Genomic DNA, 15,749 nt, shown 5'->3' with positions numbered 1-15,749 from the left:
TATTGATATTCATGTTGACTACTGGGCTGGTGATACCCTCGGGGACGAAACGTCCACCAGCATTGGCATCAACCCAGTGGTGTAAATAGTTATCAAAGGTACCAGGATTATAATTTAGTACGCCAGACGTGTGTTTCGTCTACATAAGACTCATCAGTGATGCTCATATCAAAATATTTATAAAGCCAAACAAGTACAAAGTTGAAGAGCATAGAGGATCCAAAATTCCAAAAAGTTGTGCCAAACACGGCTAAGGTAATCTATGCCTGGGATAAGAAAATCCTTAAATTTTCGAAAAATTCAAAGTTTTGTAAACAGAAAATTTATAAAAATGACCACATTATTGATATTCATGTCAACACCGAAGTGTTGACTACTGGGCTGGTGATACCCTGGGGACGAAACGTCCACCAGCAGTGGCATCGACCCAGTGGTGTAAATAGTTATCAAAGGTACCAGGATTATAATTTAGTACGCCAGACACGCGTTTCGTCTACATAAGACTCATCAGTGACGCTCATATCAAAATATTTATGAAGCCAAACAAGTACAAAGTTGAAGATCATAGAGGATCCAAAATCCAAAAAGTTGTGCCAAATACGGCTAAGGTAATCTATGCCTGGGATAAGAAAATACTTAGTTTTTCGAAAAATTCAAAGTTTTTTAAACAGAAAATTTATAAAAATGACCACATTATTGATATTCATGTCAACACCAAAGTGTTGACTACTGGGCTGGTGATACCCTCGGGGACGAAACGTCCACTAGCAGTGGCATCAACCCAGTGGTGTAAATAGTTATTTGATATAATTATCAAAGACACAGCTATCCATCATAGACCAAAAGACAAGGTTTTCAACAACTATTGGTCACTAGTCTTCACAGTGAGCAAAACTTATATCATATACATGTAGCATGTTATATTACTCTTTTATGACAAAATATGAAATATTTCTGAAGAGAAAACCAAAGACCTGTTTTATGCCCAAAACAAATGTGACAGACAGTAACCAAAGATAACCACTGACTTAAGGTTCCTGACATGGGATAGGCCATTCCATAAACCATTCTATTATTTAAAGTATACCTTTATTGTGCCATAAAACCAATGCCTTAAGTGCAAGAGTTATCTGTATGAATGTGCTATTATTATTCTATGTTTACTATTTGATTGATTTGCTGCAATCAACAATTTGACAATTTGATTCTATGCCCTCCCAAGATGTGTGCTGAGGATTTTAGAAAGTAGAGGGAAGAATGAGCACTAAGTGTTACTTATAATGTATATTTAGTACAGAAGGTGACAGGTTTTGTTTTGTTACAAAAGTCACAAAGTTGGATTTTTTATGGGTTTTCTTTATCTACCAAGCTCATTGCTCTGTACTTGATGTAACTATTGAATAGTTTCCTTTTCTTTTGCCACTAAAAACCCAAGATCATACATACAGTGTTGCCAGTGTATCTCTCTAGTACACCTGACATCTTCCATATAAATTCCCACAAATGTATGTTTAACAATAAGACTGCAGGTTGGAGCAGCCATGTTGTTAAGACACATATTGTTTTTGTAAATTTAACCAAGAAATATCTATACTCAATTTTCACAAATGAAATATATTAATGAATGTTAAAGTAGTGGGTTTGATTCTCATTTTCCATGTCTGAAAGCTGCTTGTGATGTCCTTCAGATTTTTTATCTATTAATTGAAGATTTACTTCCACTTAATTAAAAATCTTTCCATTTAAAATAGTGTAATACCTGTCTTCGATGTAGAATTATTGCATCTAATTGATTTGCAGGGATACTTATGAAAATATAAGTTTAACATTAAGATAATGATAGTTTTGTTTGATGTCGGTCTTTAAATATTTCCTCCTAAGTGTTTTATGTACTTTAAATTTGAAGTTAATTCAGACCTCATTGAAATAATTCCTGTTGTTAAGTTATACTCAAGTGGATGAGGCGGGCACAATTTTCACATCAAGTACTTGACAATACTTGTATTTTGCACCCAAATATAGTAGGCGACTAGTTCCGCTCTGTGATTAGGATTATTTTCACAGAAATCTGAATTTATTGTATACATCTTATTCTAGATAAATTAATTGAAGTTATAAATACATTTAGATAATTTAGGAAACTGAATTATTAGATATTTAAAAAATACATAACAGGATTCTAGAAGAAATGGTTTCATGGATTGTTATCTTTCTATGTTTAATAATAAGGTTAATTTATACCATGGATTCATTTATTTTTCAAGGATACAAATTTTTGTGAATTGAAAAAAAAAACTTTTATTTTCATGGATTTGGCAGTGGTCTAAGTAGTTACTACTGCAATCACTAGCCAGTCAACACTGAGATTGTGAGTTTGGTTGCAGGTGCACTCTACTCCAATCTTAATTGACTAGGGATGTCAGTGGTTTTCTCCAAGCACTCCAGCTTCCTCCACAATAAAAACTGGCTGCCATGTAATAGCCTAAATGCAGTGCTTAAGAGTGGTGTTAAAACACCAAAAATCAAAAAATCAAATGATTAGTATCCACAGGTTCTCCAGCAGTCCTTCCACCAATAAAAACTGTTTGTCATTTGTCTGACAGTTCAGTAAAACACCCAGCAACAAACATACCTATACATTTTACGTTTCGACCCCACATCCAGCACTAACATGATCACATACTTTGGCAGTTGTTATGACTGTGACTAAGGATAAAACCAGAAAAATCATTAAAAAATAATTATAAGATAATGATGCACATAGGTCAAGTTACATAAAGATATTAATCTTGCTGACAAAACGATTAGCCTTGTGTTATTTCATTAAATTGAAAAACAGAGAAAGCGTAAGATTTTTTGGTTGGTGAAGATCTAATACAATACTAATACACTTAACAGGCATCCAGTACAATACTAATACACTTAACAGGAAACCAGAATGTATCAATATAGTATCAATGGTCGATTACCCAAGTGAAGCAGCTGATCAGATGAAAATGTCGATTTAATGTAGTAGAGCTATAAATATCCTGTGAGGATTTTTCAAAGTGTTGATCGCCAGTGTTTTTACTTGTGTCATTCTTCCTGTGACTATTAATGAGAGCATACTGATGTACTTTTACAAAACTCTTTGTACCAATTAACAATGACATCAGTGTGTTATCTAAGAAGATATTTAATTATAGTTTGTCATTAAATATAAAAAGATTTCTATAGTGTGACTTATCAAATATTGAAACACTTGGTTAATATAATTACTCTGGGAATGGGAAAAAATCCCAGAATGATATAATAATTAGAAACAAACATATTCTGCAACATCAGAAAGGTTGTTCTCCCCTTACATAAGACTAAATTGCATTTATTCAAGTAGCATAATGTTACTTAGTGTTTTACTGTGGTGTCAGCACAGAAACTTCTTTTACACTATGTGACAGAAACCTACTTAACTTATGTGCAGAGTCTTTTTATGCCCCACCTACGATAGTAGAGGGGCATTATGTTTTCTGGTCTGTGCCTCCGTTCGTCCGTCCGTCCGTCCGTCTGTGCCTCCATTTGTCCGTCCGGTTAAAGTTTTTGGTCGAGGTAGTTTTTGATGAAGCTGAAGTCCAATCAACTTGAAACTTAATGCACATGTTCCCCATGATGTGATCTTTCTAATTTTAATGCCAAATTATAGTTTTGACCCCAATTTCATGGTCCACTGAACATAGAAAATGATAGTGCAAAGTTCAGGTTAAAGTTTTTGGTCAAGGTAGTTTTTGATGAAGTTAAAGTTACATCAACTTGAAACTTAGTACACATGTTCCCTATGATATAATCTTTCGAATTTTAATTCCAAATTAAAGTTTTGACCCCAATTTCACGGTCCACTGAACATAGAAAATGATAGTGGGAGTGGGGCATCCTTGTACTATGGACACATTCTTGTTCAGCATGTAAAGTTGCACAACTTTTATATTTATATTTTATCACATTGTTACCCGTAACCCTCATTTTCCAGTGGCAGTCCAAATTTCATCAGATGGCCTCTTTGACAAAATCTACCTATTGTATTTATTGTTAACTTGTTCTCATTCTGAACATGCATGAAATATTTGCCACTGGATGTTAGGCAACCAACAATCAAATAATCACATTGATTTCTCCCCAACAGTTATACAAGACTTTTCAATATTTTGATCAGATTGTAACAAATATAAAAAAGAAGATGTGGTATGATTGCCAATGAGACAACTGTCCACAAGAGACCAAAATGACACAGAAATTAACAACTATAGGTCACCGTACAACTTTCAACAATGAGCAAATATCTGTTGTTTCTTCAAGACCACTCAACAGAAACTAATTATTCAAACAAAGGCTTTTCTAATGAAATAAATCTTTCATGCAATGCTTAATTTAACATTTTGAAATATTTCAAGTATAATGCTTACCATGTTAGAATTGTAAGCAACGAGCAAGGCATGATAGAATTATTTGGATTCTAATATCTAATAGGAAAATTAAGAAGTTTTGTGCCTGAAAGATATTATGATGCCACTATATTTTGTCATTGCAGGCTGTGGCAGAGAGTAGGAGAAACCAGCTAATGAAAGACATGGCACAGCTAAGACTACAGGTATGATATAAAACTACAGGTATGATATAAGACTACAGGTATGATATAAAACTACAGGTATGATATAAAACTAAGATGTGGTTTGATTGTCAATGAGACAACTCTCTACCAGAGACCAAAATGACATGGAAATAACTAACTATAGGTCACTGTTCAGCCTTCAACAATAAGCATAACCTGTATCATAGTCAGCTGTAAAAGGTCTCTTAATGACAAATGTAAAAAAAAATCATACCAGAAAACTGTCAGAATTGACAAAGCTCTGAATTATTTACTCTGCATATTTGAATATCTTTGTACTTTGACAATGCCAATTGCTTAAAAGTTTTATCCAATTGCTTCAAATTGATTGCAGAGTGAAGAGAATTTTTCTTACTATCCAATGCCAGTTATTCAATGTTTGTCTAAAAATTAGAAAAAAATCCACTCTACTTGTTACAGGAACACTTGTTTAGCATATTTTGACTTGTTTATAAACAGGTCTAGCATATAATATTTTATAAGTAATCGTTTTATGCATGTTGGAGACATGATAGAAGACGCAACCTCACAACAAGATCATGTAGTAAAATTTAAAATGGAAACCTCCCAAGGCCACTTATTGTTCTTCAACACAACAAAAAAATAATGTACCCAGGTGGGCTACAGCCGAACTGTTAACTAAAATGTATACTAGTTTAGTGAACTTGTTTGTTTTGTTTCAGGCTGAGGTGACACAGTTAGAGGGATCATTAGACAACAGTGACCAGGGACATTTCCCTCCCTACTTGATACCGGACACTACCTCACTGTGTGACTCTCTACAACTTGTTAAACAACTGACTCTGACTAATAAAGGAATAGTTATAATACCATTAGCAGGTGAGTTTCCCTGTAGTACCTGTAATCAGACTAATAAAGGAATAGTTATAATTCCATTAGCAGGTAAGTGTCCCTGTAGTACCTGTAATCAGTTTCAGACTATTTTTTATTCCAGTTTATACTATATTTTGGGGAAATGATATGATGAATTGATATGCTCTCAAAGGTAGCATTAATGGTTAAAGAACACTTTTGTCATTTCACAAATGCTGTAAGACCTTCAGCAGCATGACAGATGATCAAACCATTTCTATATAATCTTTAATCTTTTCAGGATTTTGTTTTATAAATTATCATAAAGAAGCATCTGATTTCCTGTCAAATTTGAATTAATATATCTGGTTAACAAAAAAAGTACAGTTTTGAATAAAACCAGCATGCACCTATAATAACAATGGAAGCGCACCAGGTAGAAAGCACCTGCTTCATACTGTTTAAGTTTCCTACCATTAAGCATTTGAAAATTTTCAGATTGTTTAATCAATTGAAGCCTTTTTCACTGTTTTTGATATGCTAATTTCACTAATGTTGAGTATACATTAAACAAAAATGGTTCTTGATAAACTTATAGTATAGACAGAATCCAATTATAAATTAAAACAAAATATTGTTGTTATACATCCAAGGAGTAGTTTAAAACTACTCTCCTTAGTCAATCCATCATGTTCATAATCAGACAAAAAAAAATGTTAAAACTAAAAGAACTGATTTTCTACTTCAGTTATTGATACTTTAGATTATATGAAGAAAGAGTCTGTTAGAGCAAGAGAGGCCATTAGATGGCTGGAAACAGAATTCAGGAAGGGAAACAGGTAAGCCATAGTCATGTTCTGGTCAAATATTGGATGTGCTATATTTATAGATTATCGTTGATCATTTCAATGAGATTGATTTTCTCACTTGAGCCGGTACAGTAAGAGAAAAGCAATTGAGTTGAGATGACCAATGATAATCTGTTTATCACTATTTTACCTATGACTATGTTGTCAATTTCATGTCAATTTCATTAGCAACGGCATATGCCTCCTTAGTTTCTAGCGATAATTTTCCTTCCCAAGCGAGTAGCATGATATGAAAAATTATTACAAAAAAAGATCAAAGGAAAAATGCACAAAATAGCCATAATTGTTTTAAGGTCAAGATAAAGTAGCTGAAGGTATCCTAAATGATTTAAATTTTGTCAGATTAATACGATTTTAAAATGCAGGTTAACAAAAGTGGAAATAAAGGTTCCCTTTGCCTGATTTTTCGGAGCCGAGCAACCCAAAAAATGTTTTTACAACTGTTACATGTACTGCATAAAAAGAACATACAAGTATATAAGTACATTCGCTGCTATCAATTCTGGATTTGATGGTCATAATTAACTAGCTTCTCAAATTTTTATTTCCCATCAATTCATTTTTTTGACATTTCATGTTCTACTATTAGTAAGATAAGTTGTGTGCTATGCTATTACTTATCAAAGAAAGGTCCAGTCAGCATAATTATACATACATCCTACAAAGCCAAATATATGCCCTCTCAGCTTGGGTTTTTACTGGAGGAAAATGTCCCTGGAGATATTAAAGTGAATATTTTTCTATACCCTGTCAACCTTTAGGGTCATAATACTGTACCTCTTAACCTGAAACAAATTAAAAGTATGAAAATATTTAGTTTTCATACATATGTTATTAAAATAACATCTTGTAAAGAATATTTAATATTAATGTTAAATATTGTTTTATTTGATTAAGATTTATTGATTAAAGAATTTAAAATTTAAAAAGGTTTAAGACTAACAGATCAAAAAGGGTTGTTCATAATCCTGACTATATACATAATTTTATGCAGATTTTAGTGACAGAAATAAAAAAAATATACCACTAGAAAAATAATTTTTAAACCAAAGTTTAGTCAAAAGAACAGAATGACATGAAGTATTTGAGTGAATATTTTTAAACTGGTGATCAATAGTCTAGTTGTTTCTTTTTTTCCCCCACACTTCTAAAGAAATTGTTCTTAAAATAATATGAAGTGAATTTATTATCTTCCACAGATACATTAGAGCACAGAAAAGTAACGAGAAACTTCAGGAAAACACACCTAAAAATCTGAAGAAGAAAAACCAGGAAATGTGGTAAGGATAAGAAAGCATTAAATAGAATTTTTTTTTACAAAATATAAAAAAATCATGGTAGACAAAATATGTGGATCAGCTCTTTAATAAGAAATAGCAATCTCATATGGTATTGTCGTCATATTGGTACTTTATAAAAATGTTCATTCCACAATTTAGTTTTAGTTATTTTAGCATGAACTTTATAATGTGATAAGTTTCATGCAGATGTTTAAATATATTTACCGTCTTTAATTGAAAAATGAAAATGCAGAAGGGCAAGAAATGTGTGAAAAATTAATTATCATATATCTGTAACAAAAAAATTGGTCAAAATATGCAATAACAGCCTATATTGCCCTACTCATTCCTCAGCCCACAGCAAAAATCGATTATTTCTTCACAGGGCAAAAAAAAAAAGTTATTTTACTCAGTTCTCAATGACATCAGAAGTTTTTCTAACAACAATGGTTGACGAAGAAAATGTTTGTTTTGTCCAAGTCGAGCAAAATGACACAGCGGTATTTGTTAAACAAACAATGATCACTACATTGTAATAGTAAAGTGAAAACTTACAATGGCATTAGCATAATTTGTCACTTCAAAATAAAGGTAATTCATATAAACATGTGAGTATCTTACCAAAGACTCATTTAAATGTTTCAACTCTTTAAATCATGGGCTTGGTATGGTTCCTCAATTTAAATGACCCTATAACTTTTGACTTAGGCTAGTAGAGGGGTTTTAGGATGAAATCTAGGCCTATATTGAAAAGAACATGGTACTATCTATAATGTTACTGAAAACACCATCTTATAAATAGATCAAAATAATAATAAATGTTACTGAAAACACCTTCCTATAAATAGATCAAAATAATAAATGTTACTGAAAACACCATGTTATAAATAGATCAAATAATAAATGTTACTGAAAACACCATCTTATAAGTAGATCAAAATAATAAATGTTACTGAAAACACCATCTTATAAATAGATCAAAATAATAAATGTTACTGAAAACACCATCTTATAAATAGATCAAAATAATAAATGTTACTGAAAACACCATCTTATAAGTAGATCAAAATAATAAATGTTACTGAAAACACCATCTTATAAGTAGATCAAATAATTTCAATGCTAAAAATATCACCAGTTACAGCTGTTAATTGACATTTTTACTTTGTCAAAATGCCAATTTATGGCTGCCAATCTGTACATCCATGTATGTATATAATATTTGTTCATAGTCTGTGTTTGTGTAGCAATATTTATTTAACATTTGTAACATATTTTACAAACAAACAATAAAGATTGATAACAATTAAACAGCTTTTTCATGTGTTAACCTTAAAAAAAAGTTTTAATTCTTTTTTATTAGCTCACCTGGCCCGAAGGGCCAAGTGAGCTTTTCTCATCACTTGGCGTCCGGCGTCCATCGTCCTGCGTCCGTCGTCGTCCTGCGTCGTTAACTTTTACAAAAATCTTCTCCTCTGAAACTACTGGGCAAAATCTAACCAAACTTGACCACAATCATCATTGGGGTATCTAGTTAAAAAAAGTGTTCGGTGACCCATCAAACCAACCAAGATGGCCACCATGGCTAAAAATAGAACATAGGGGTAAAATGTAGATTTTGGCTTATATCTCTGAAACCAAAGTTTTTAGAGCAAATCTGACAGGGATAAATTGTTTATCAGGTCAAGATCTATCTGCCCTGAAATTTTCAGACAAAACAGACACCCTGTTGTTGGGTTGCTGCCCCAGAATTAGTAATTTTAAGGAAATTTTGCAGTTTTTGGTTATTATCTTGAATATATAATAATAGAGATAAACTGTAAACAGCAATAATGTTCAGCAAAGTAAGATCTACAAATAAGTCAACATGACCAAAATTGTCAAGTTACCCCTTAAGGAGTTATTGCCCTTTATTGTCATTTTTTAACAATTTTCATAATTTTTTGTAAATTTTTGTCAATTTGTAGAATATATTTTCCACTGTAATTACTGGGCCAAGTTCATTATAGATAGAGATAACTGTAGCAAGAAGAATGTCTAGTAAAGTAAGATCTGCAAACACATCATGATCACCAAAACACAGTTTTGTCATGAATTTATCTGTGTCCATTGTTTAATTTGCACATAGACCAAGGTGAGCAACACAGGCTCTTGAGAGCCTCTAGTTTTTTTACAACAGAGTTGAGGGATATTGTCGTACCTTAAGTGTCTAAAAGGCTTGTTATCAGAAACTCATAAAAATATAGCCATATGAATTAATTTGCAGATGCTTCTCTGAGATATAATTTGAAGGTCACATGACCTATATTTTATGGTTCATTGTCTTTCAAGTTCTGAGCATCATTACTTGTACTTACATTAAATATTTAAAATGGAGATTAGCAGCCTTACACATATATAAAGTAGGCCACTTGACCTTTCTTTTACACTACAATAAATTTGATAAGTTATAATTTGGTATTTGAATGCGCCAATGAGAGTGGAGCAGAGTCTGCTAAACATAACTTCACTTTAATTCTTTTTCTAAATTTTAATTGAAATAGCCTTAAAGTATGTATGTATGAATTCTTAGCTTAGACACCAAGTGACTTACAGTCATAATAATTGGTAGAATGGTTCAACATGGGTAGTATAGCTGCTTCCCAGAAATAAATCGGTCGCTTTGACCTATAAATTACACTTGATTGACTAAAATGAAGTTTTACTTCTGAGTTCAGGCTTCTAGGAGCCTCCAGTTAGATATAAATTAATGTTCTCTAAATAGTTTATCAGTTATAAAATGTGTTGAAACAATTTAGCTATTTTAGATATAATTATTTTCCTGACACACAACGACTGTGCTGTTATAATAAGTCAGATCCTGCTTTTATCATAAATCTATTCAACTTGAAATATGCTGCATTTACCATCTGAATAAGAATTTAGATTAGAAATCAGGTTGAGGACTTTAAATATTGTGCAACATAAAGATAATGTGCAATATATTTATTTTTTTATTCCCTTCAGTATATTATACTTCATATAGGAGGATTGCTATTGCTGGTTGCTGATTCTAAAATATTTTTGTGGTTATAGATATGCTAATTCAATTTATTAAATGATTTTTTTTATATTTTATGCAGAGCCCTGTAGGAATATTTAGAATTTGGACAAACCTCAGAAACAATTTAGATTTTGGCAAACACACATTATAAACCTTGGAAACAATTTAGATTCAGTTTTACTGATTTAAATTTCTCTTTGGTGTATGATAATAAAAATTGATATTCAACGGTTGACATTTTAGTATTTATCCCAAGCCCAGACTTCAGGCTGTTTGATAAAATATTTGACCTTTTGGAATTATTATAGTTTTATAAAGCAAAATAATATGAACAATATTAACAAATAGACTATTTTGATATTTAACTTTCATGGTATTTAAAATGTTGTCATAATAAAGTAAACAATCAAGAATGGATGTTTCTTTTTTTATATGATTAAAGATTCTGTTTATTAATTATCTGAAAAAAAATGAATAGAGATGTGCTTAAGGTCCTATATATATCTGGGCTAGAAATACAATTATTACAAAATAATATAATTTTTGTGAAAAATAATTGTTAGGTGTGTGCAATGTTTAGACTGCAATGTCAAATTTATAAATATTTAATGTGATTTTATGGTCGAAAAATTGCAAATATATGAAAAATTGCATATTTAAACATCTATTTGTTGAAAGTTTAGAGCACTTAAAAGTATGATATAAATATTTATATTTAAGATTTTTTCATTAAATCAGACATATGGTAAAAACAGAAGTTGGTACTTACAAGCCCTCGATATTAGCAGGTCAAAGAACTATTTGAAAATTGACCAAAATCTGTTTATTTCCACAAAAACACATAGAAGTGGTTTTCTACGATATTACAACTAATTTAGATTTTTAGCTTTGTATTTCCTGAAATTTAATTAGACATAAATGGAAAGATCAAAATAGTTTAAATTTTTAATTAATAATAGAAAATAATGTGGTGCTGTAATAAAAAGAATCAATGATAGTGGGGTGCTAGAATATAATGAATAGAAAAAAATGAGGTGACTAAAAATAAACTAAGAAATCAACGATACCCATCCTGACCCTTGGGTATTTCATACCTTTGTTTATTTTTAGTTCATCTAAAAAAGTTCAAAGGAGATTTTTTTTGTTTTAAAGCATTTTAACTGGCTTAGAAGCATGCTCTTTTAAAAATCTTGCTGGAAGAAATGTCAATTATATGCATATAATTATGTACCAGGTGACTTTCCCTAACTTCTATGAGCCTTTATTTTTTTTTAAAGTTAGGTATAATGGTTCAGGGATATTATTATTTTTGTTTTACAGGTGTTTATATGAGATATTTAGTTGTGCAAGATATTTAGCTGGACAAGGTGACATAGCTAGTGGCAACATGGTGGCTGTGATGACTAAACAAGATTTGAAGGCCACTTCTTTGCCCGATATTGTCAAACAGCTGATCAATAAGTGTACCAAGGAAGGTAAAAATGTCTGATTTGCTTGAACACTAGTATTAAATCAAGTGTTGAAAATATGTCATTACAGCATTTGATCAGGTTGTTTGCTTGAACACTGGTATTAAATCAAGTGTTGAAAATATGTCATTACAGCATTTGATCAGGTTGTTTGCTTGAACACTAGTATTAAATCAAGTGTTGAAAATATGTCATTACAGCATTTGATCAGGTTGGCATATGTTTCACTATTGCCTGTAAACAAAGGAAGCAATTTGAGTAGCTATAGAATAAGTTTGGTTTGAACAGTAGCTTAAATTTCCTTTGTCCAGTCCTAACAAAGGTTTGTGTTATTCTGTGGGCACTATAGCTTGCTCTGTCAATAAAATCTGACTGCCACACACTGTTAGCATTAGTGTTGAAAGTGGCATTAAACACCTATTAATCGATTAATCAATCATTTATCTAGTATTCAACTTTTAAAAATTAAAGATATTTTTTTTTAACACAATGTTTGACATAATGTATGACAGTTCCTGAAATGATAAGTCTTTTGATCATTAAAAACTGTAATTATTTGCTGATGAACAAATAAATCTGTTAGATGAGAACTATAAGTCATTAGATACCAGACTGTTTGTTATCATTATAATGTAACTTGCCATCCTTATATCAAAAGTGATAATTAAACAGGTAAAACTTGTCAATAGATTTACACTAGAAATATTGATTTACTTATTATGATATTCTAATGCCCAATTTATGATATAGATATGTCATTACTCAGATAGTTAGTCTAGCAAATGTGTTGTCCCTTTTAGGTTTTGTACTATTTGAATAAAAAGGAAATAATTGGAATGCAATGACACACCCATGTTTTTTATATATTGAGGCCAAATGAACTTGGATAAATTCATTTAGGCATAAAAATGGCCTAGCTTTCTTCTGGAGTAATAATAACATCAACTATTAAAATTTCTGCAGACATTTCCTTTTCTGTTCTTTATCATAGTTCTTTGTTATGAATTAGGCACCAACATAGATTACATACCACAATACCCCATTGACTATGATGTTTATTCCCTGGAGATGAATGCCAGGGTTACTGAGTATTATATAAAACGAAAGTGGACAAATATCATCGTTAATCATTTGATTTTGATTTTTTGTATTTTAAAGCCCCTTTAAAGCACTGTGTTATGGGCTATTTTACTCCTACCATAGATGTAATACATCTATGCCCTCACCATCAAGACTTTGCCCTTGGCCCTTAGTGACCTAAATTGATCCATGAATCCTTTCCCCTTAATAATTGCCCTTCAATATTTTGACAAATATGTATGAGTGAAAAATATTAAAATGAAAAATCTTAAGTCTTTCACTTGCCCAAATCATTTTCAAATTATAAAGCATATTTGATATTTTCAGGTATTGGAATTGAAAACATTTCTAACTTTGCCAACAAATGGAAAGAAGTCTTAAAGAACAAAGGCTGAATATAGATAAAAGCCAAATGACAAGAATCATAGCAGTACAGCTAAACACCAACAAACCAACTGTAGACCAATACCAACCACAAGAAAGTATAAACAACAACTAGAAAAATACAGCAAATTTGCAAATCAGTAGAAATGTAAAATAAGATCAAATCAAAATTATAAGAAAAAAGATGGTCAGAAAGGAGTTACTGATGGTACATGAAACTTCTATGTTTGACAAAAGATGGAACATCTGTCATTTTATTGTGTGCCTTGCTTTTATTTACTCACACAAACATTAATGATAAAATCATCCTTTTCAATCTTTGCTTGTTAAAAGATAGCTAATTAACAGGCTACAATCTCATTCTAGAGAGAAGTTGTGGAGTTTTTACTACCAAATGAAGCTGTTAATAGCCTTAGCAACAATTCTCAGTTATCTTAAAGTAATAAATGTCATTTTGAATCATAATCAGAAAGGTGAATTCAAATACCAATGATTCCTCCTTCCTTGTAGAGATCTGTCTCCTGGGTGCATACTCTTTGGTGTATTGAAAATTGATTTTGTGAAAAACAAATAGGACCCAAAATTTGGTAATGAAAATATGAAGCAAGTAAGAAGTATAGTAATTATATTTTTCATTTTGTTAAAAAAACATTTTGATGTTCATGTATATTTTAAAAAAAGAAGAAAAATAGTAAACATTGAACCTATCACAATATGTAATGTATTTAATCTATCCTGCTTTTCACTCTCATGCTATATATGGATTGCAATGACACTTATGGATAGATTTTATCCAAAAAAAATTTATTGGTGTTAAAAATAAGGGGTGGAGGTGGGTGAGAAAAGGGGGGGGGGCTGGAAAATATTCGAAGAAGAAAAAAAAAAGGTCTGATAAAAAAGTCTTGATGATTTTTTGTTGTTCATTTTATTTTGGTAAACGCATAAGGAAAAGTACATAATATGTACTTGTGTTCCCTTAAAGTGAAGCTGTAATGACCATGTCATGTTACTCTGGAACTCCTTGAACTGGTTTGACCATATTCAACAAAACTTCTTAATATTGTTCTATCGAACATAATTCATCTGCTGTTTTAATTATGATGGTGGCATCAATGTGTTTTTAATCTGAAAGAAAACTAAACAAATATTTTAATGTTGAAATAAATTTCTGTTTTTTTTGTTTTTTGTTTTAAAGAATATTTTGTATTTTTATTTTAATATATTTAAAATAAGGACAAATATTAAACAAGGATTTTCTCTTATGAAATTAAAAATCAGGTATTTGGATGCAAATTTTGTAACAAACAAGTGTTATTATACATAATTATATGAATTTATAGCCAATAAAGTATATATACAACAGAGTTTATTAATTTTTGAATTGTATCTGTTTTCAATAAATAAAAAAACATATTAACTAGCATTTTCACATTTATCTATACATATCTCAGCTAAACGTCAACATTAACAGCAAAATATACTATACATTCAGGATATTTGTGTTCATTTATTATTACAATTATTGACAAAATGTGTATTCATTTATGTGTTATAAAAAAAGACAAATATTAAAAGGTTTCCCATATGAAATTAAAAATCAGGTATTTGGATGCAAGTTTTGTAACAAAAAAGTGTTATTATACATAATTATATCCACATTTAGGACCAATAAAATACATATTAAACTAACTATTTATTTTCAAGTCATTTTTGTTTTTATTAGAAATTTCATTAACAACTAGCTTTAGCACATTTTTCTATACAGATCAATGCTAAATATCAAAAGGAAAAGCAAAAATATGGAATAGTTAGGGTTGTTTGTGTGCATTCGTTACTGTTGTTGTTGAACAATTGAAAAAAAAGGAGGAGGAAAAATTGCAATTTCAAGGAATTGAAGATACTATAAAAATCTTAAATGCAAGTTTGTTTTATGAAACCTATGATCTTGTGACAATTATCCCAAAATTTGTTAATTTACATTTATTATATTTAAGATTGAGTTGTTAAACACTATTATTGAACTTAATTTTGGTAAGAGAATCAGTATACATATCCATGTTGTGGTGACGCTCAGCATAAATAAACTCATCATGGATACCAGGATTAAAAATTTGTATTTGTGCCATAAGCCAGTTTCATTTTCAAAAGACTCATCGGTGACACTCGAAT

The 15,749-nt window shown here is 30.8% G+C and overlaps 1 protein-coding gene across 2 annotated transcripts in view; it reads left to right on the top strand.

Annotated features, from left to right (window-relative positions):
* LOC143071285 (nonsense-mediated mRNA decay factor SMG5-like) overlaps positions 1 to 14,945 on the top strand; it is an 83,081-nt gene extending 68,136 nt beyond the window's left edge. The window contains exons 21-27 of one of the 2 annotated variants that reach the window (XM_076245505.1): positions 4,562 to 4,621; positions 5,326 to 5,446; positions 5,510 to 5,545; positions 6,204 to 6,294; positions 7,524 to 7,604; positions 11,968 to 12,122; positions 13,524 to 14,945. In XM_076245505.1, the coding sequence (XP_076101620.1) occupies positions 4,562 to 4,621; positions 5,326 to 5,446; positions 5,510 to 5,545; positions 6,204 to 6,294; positions 7,524 to 7,604; positions 11,968 to 12,122; positions 13,524 to 13,591 (612 nt within the window). In that variant the 3' untranslated portion in view covers positions 13,592 to 14,945. Of the gene's footprint in view, positions 1 to 4,561; positions 4,622 to 5,325; positions 5,483 to 5,509; positions 5,546 to 6,203; positions 6,295 to 7,523; positions 7,605 to 11,967; positions 12,123 to 13,523 lie in introns of both variants that reach the window. The other variant, XM_076245504.1, reaches the window with a different exon arrangement.
* The last annotated feature ends 804 nt before the right edge of the window (positions 14,946 to 15,749 follow it).

The sequence above is a fragment of the Mytilus galloprovincialis genome, chromosome 4 (genome assembly GCF_965363235.1).
Source record: "Mytilus galloprovincialis chromosome 4, xbMytGall1.hap1.1, whole genome shotgun sequence".
Classification (NCBI taxonomy): Eukaryota; Metazoa; Mollusca; class Bivalvia; order Mytilida; family Mytilidae; genus Mytilus; species Mytilus galloprovincialis.
This window is presented reverse-complemented; position numbering and strand designations above follow the sequence as displayed.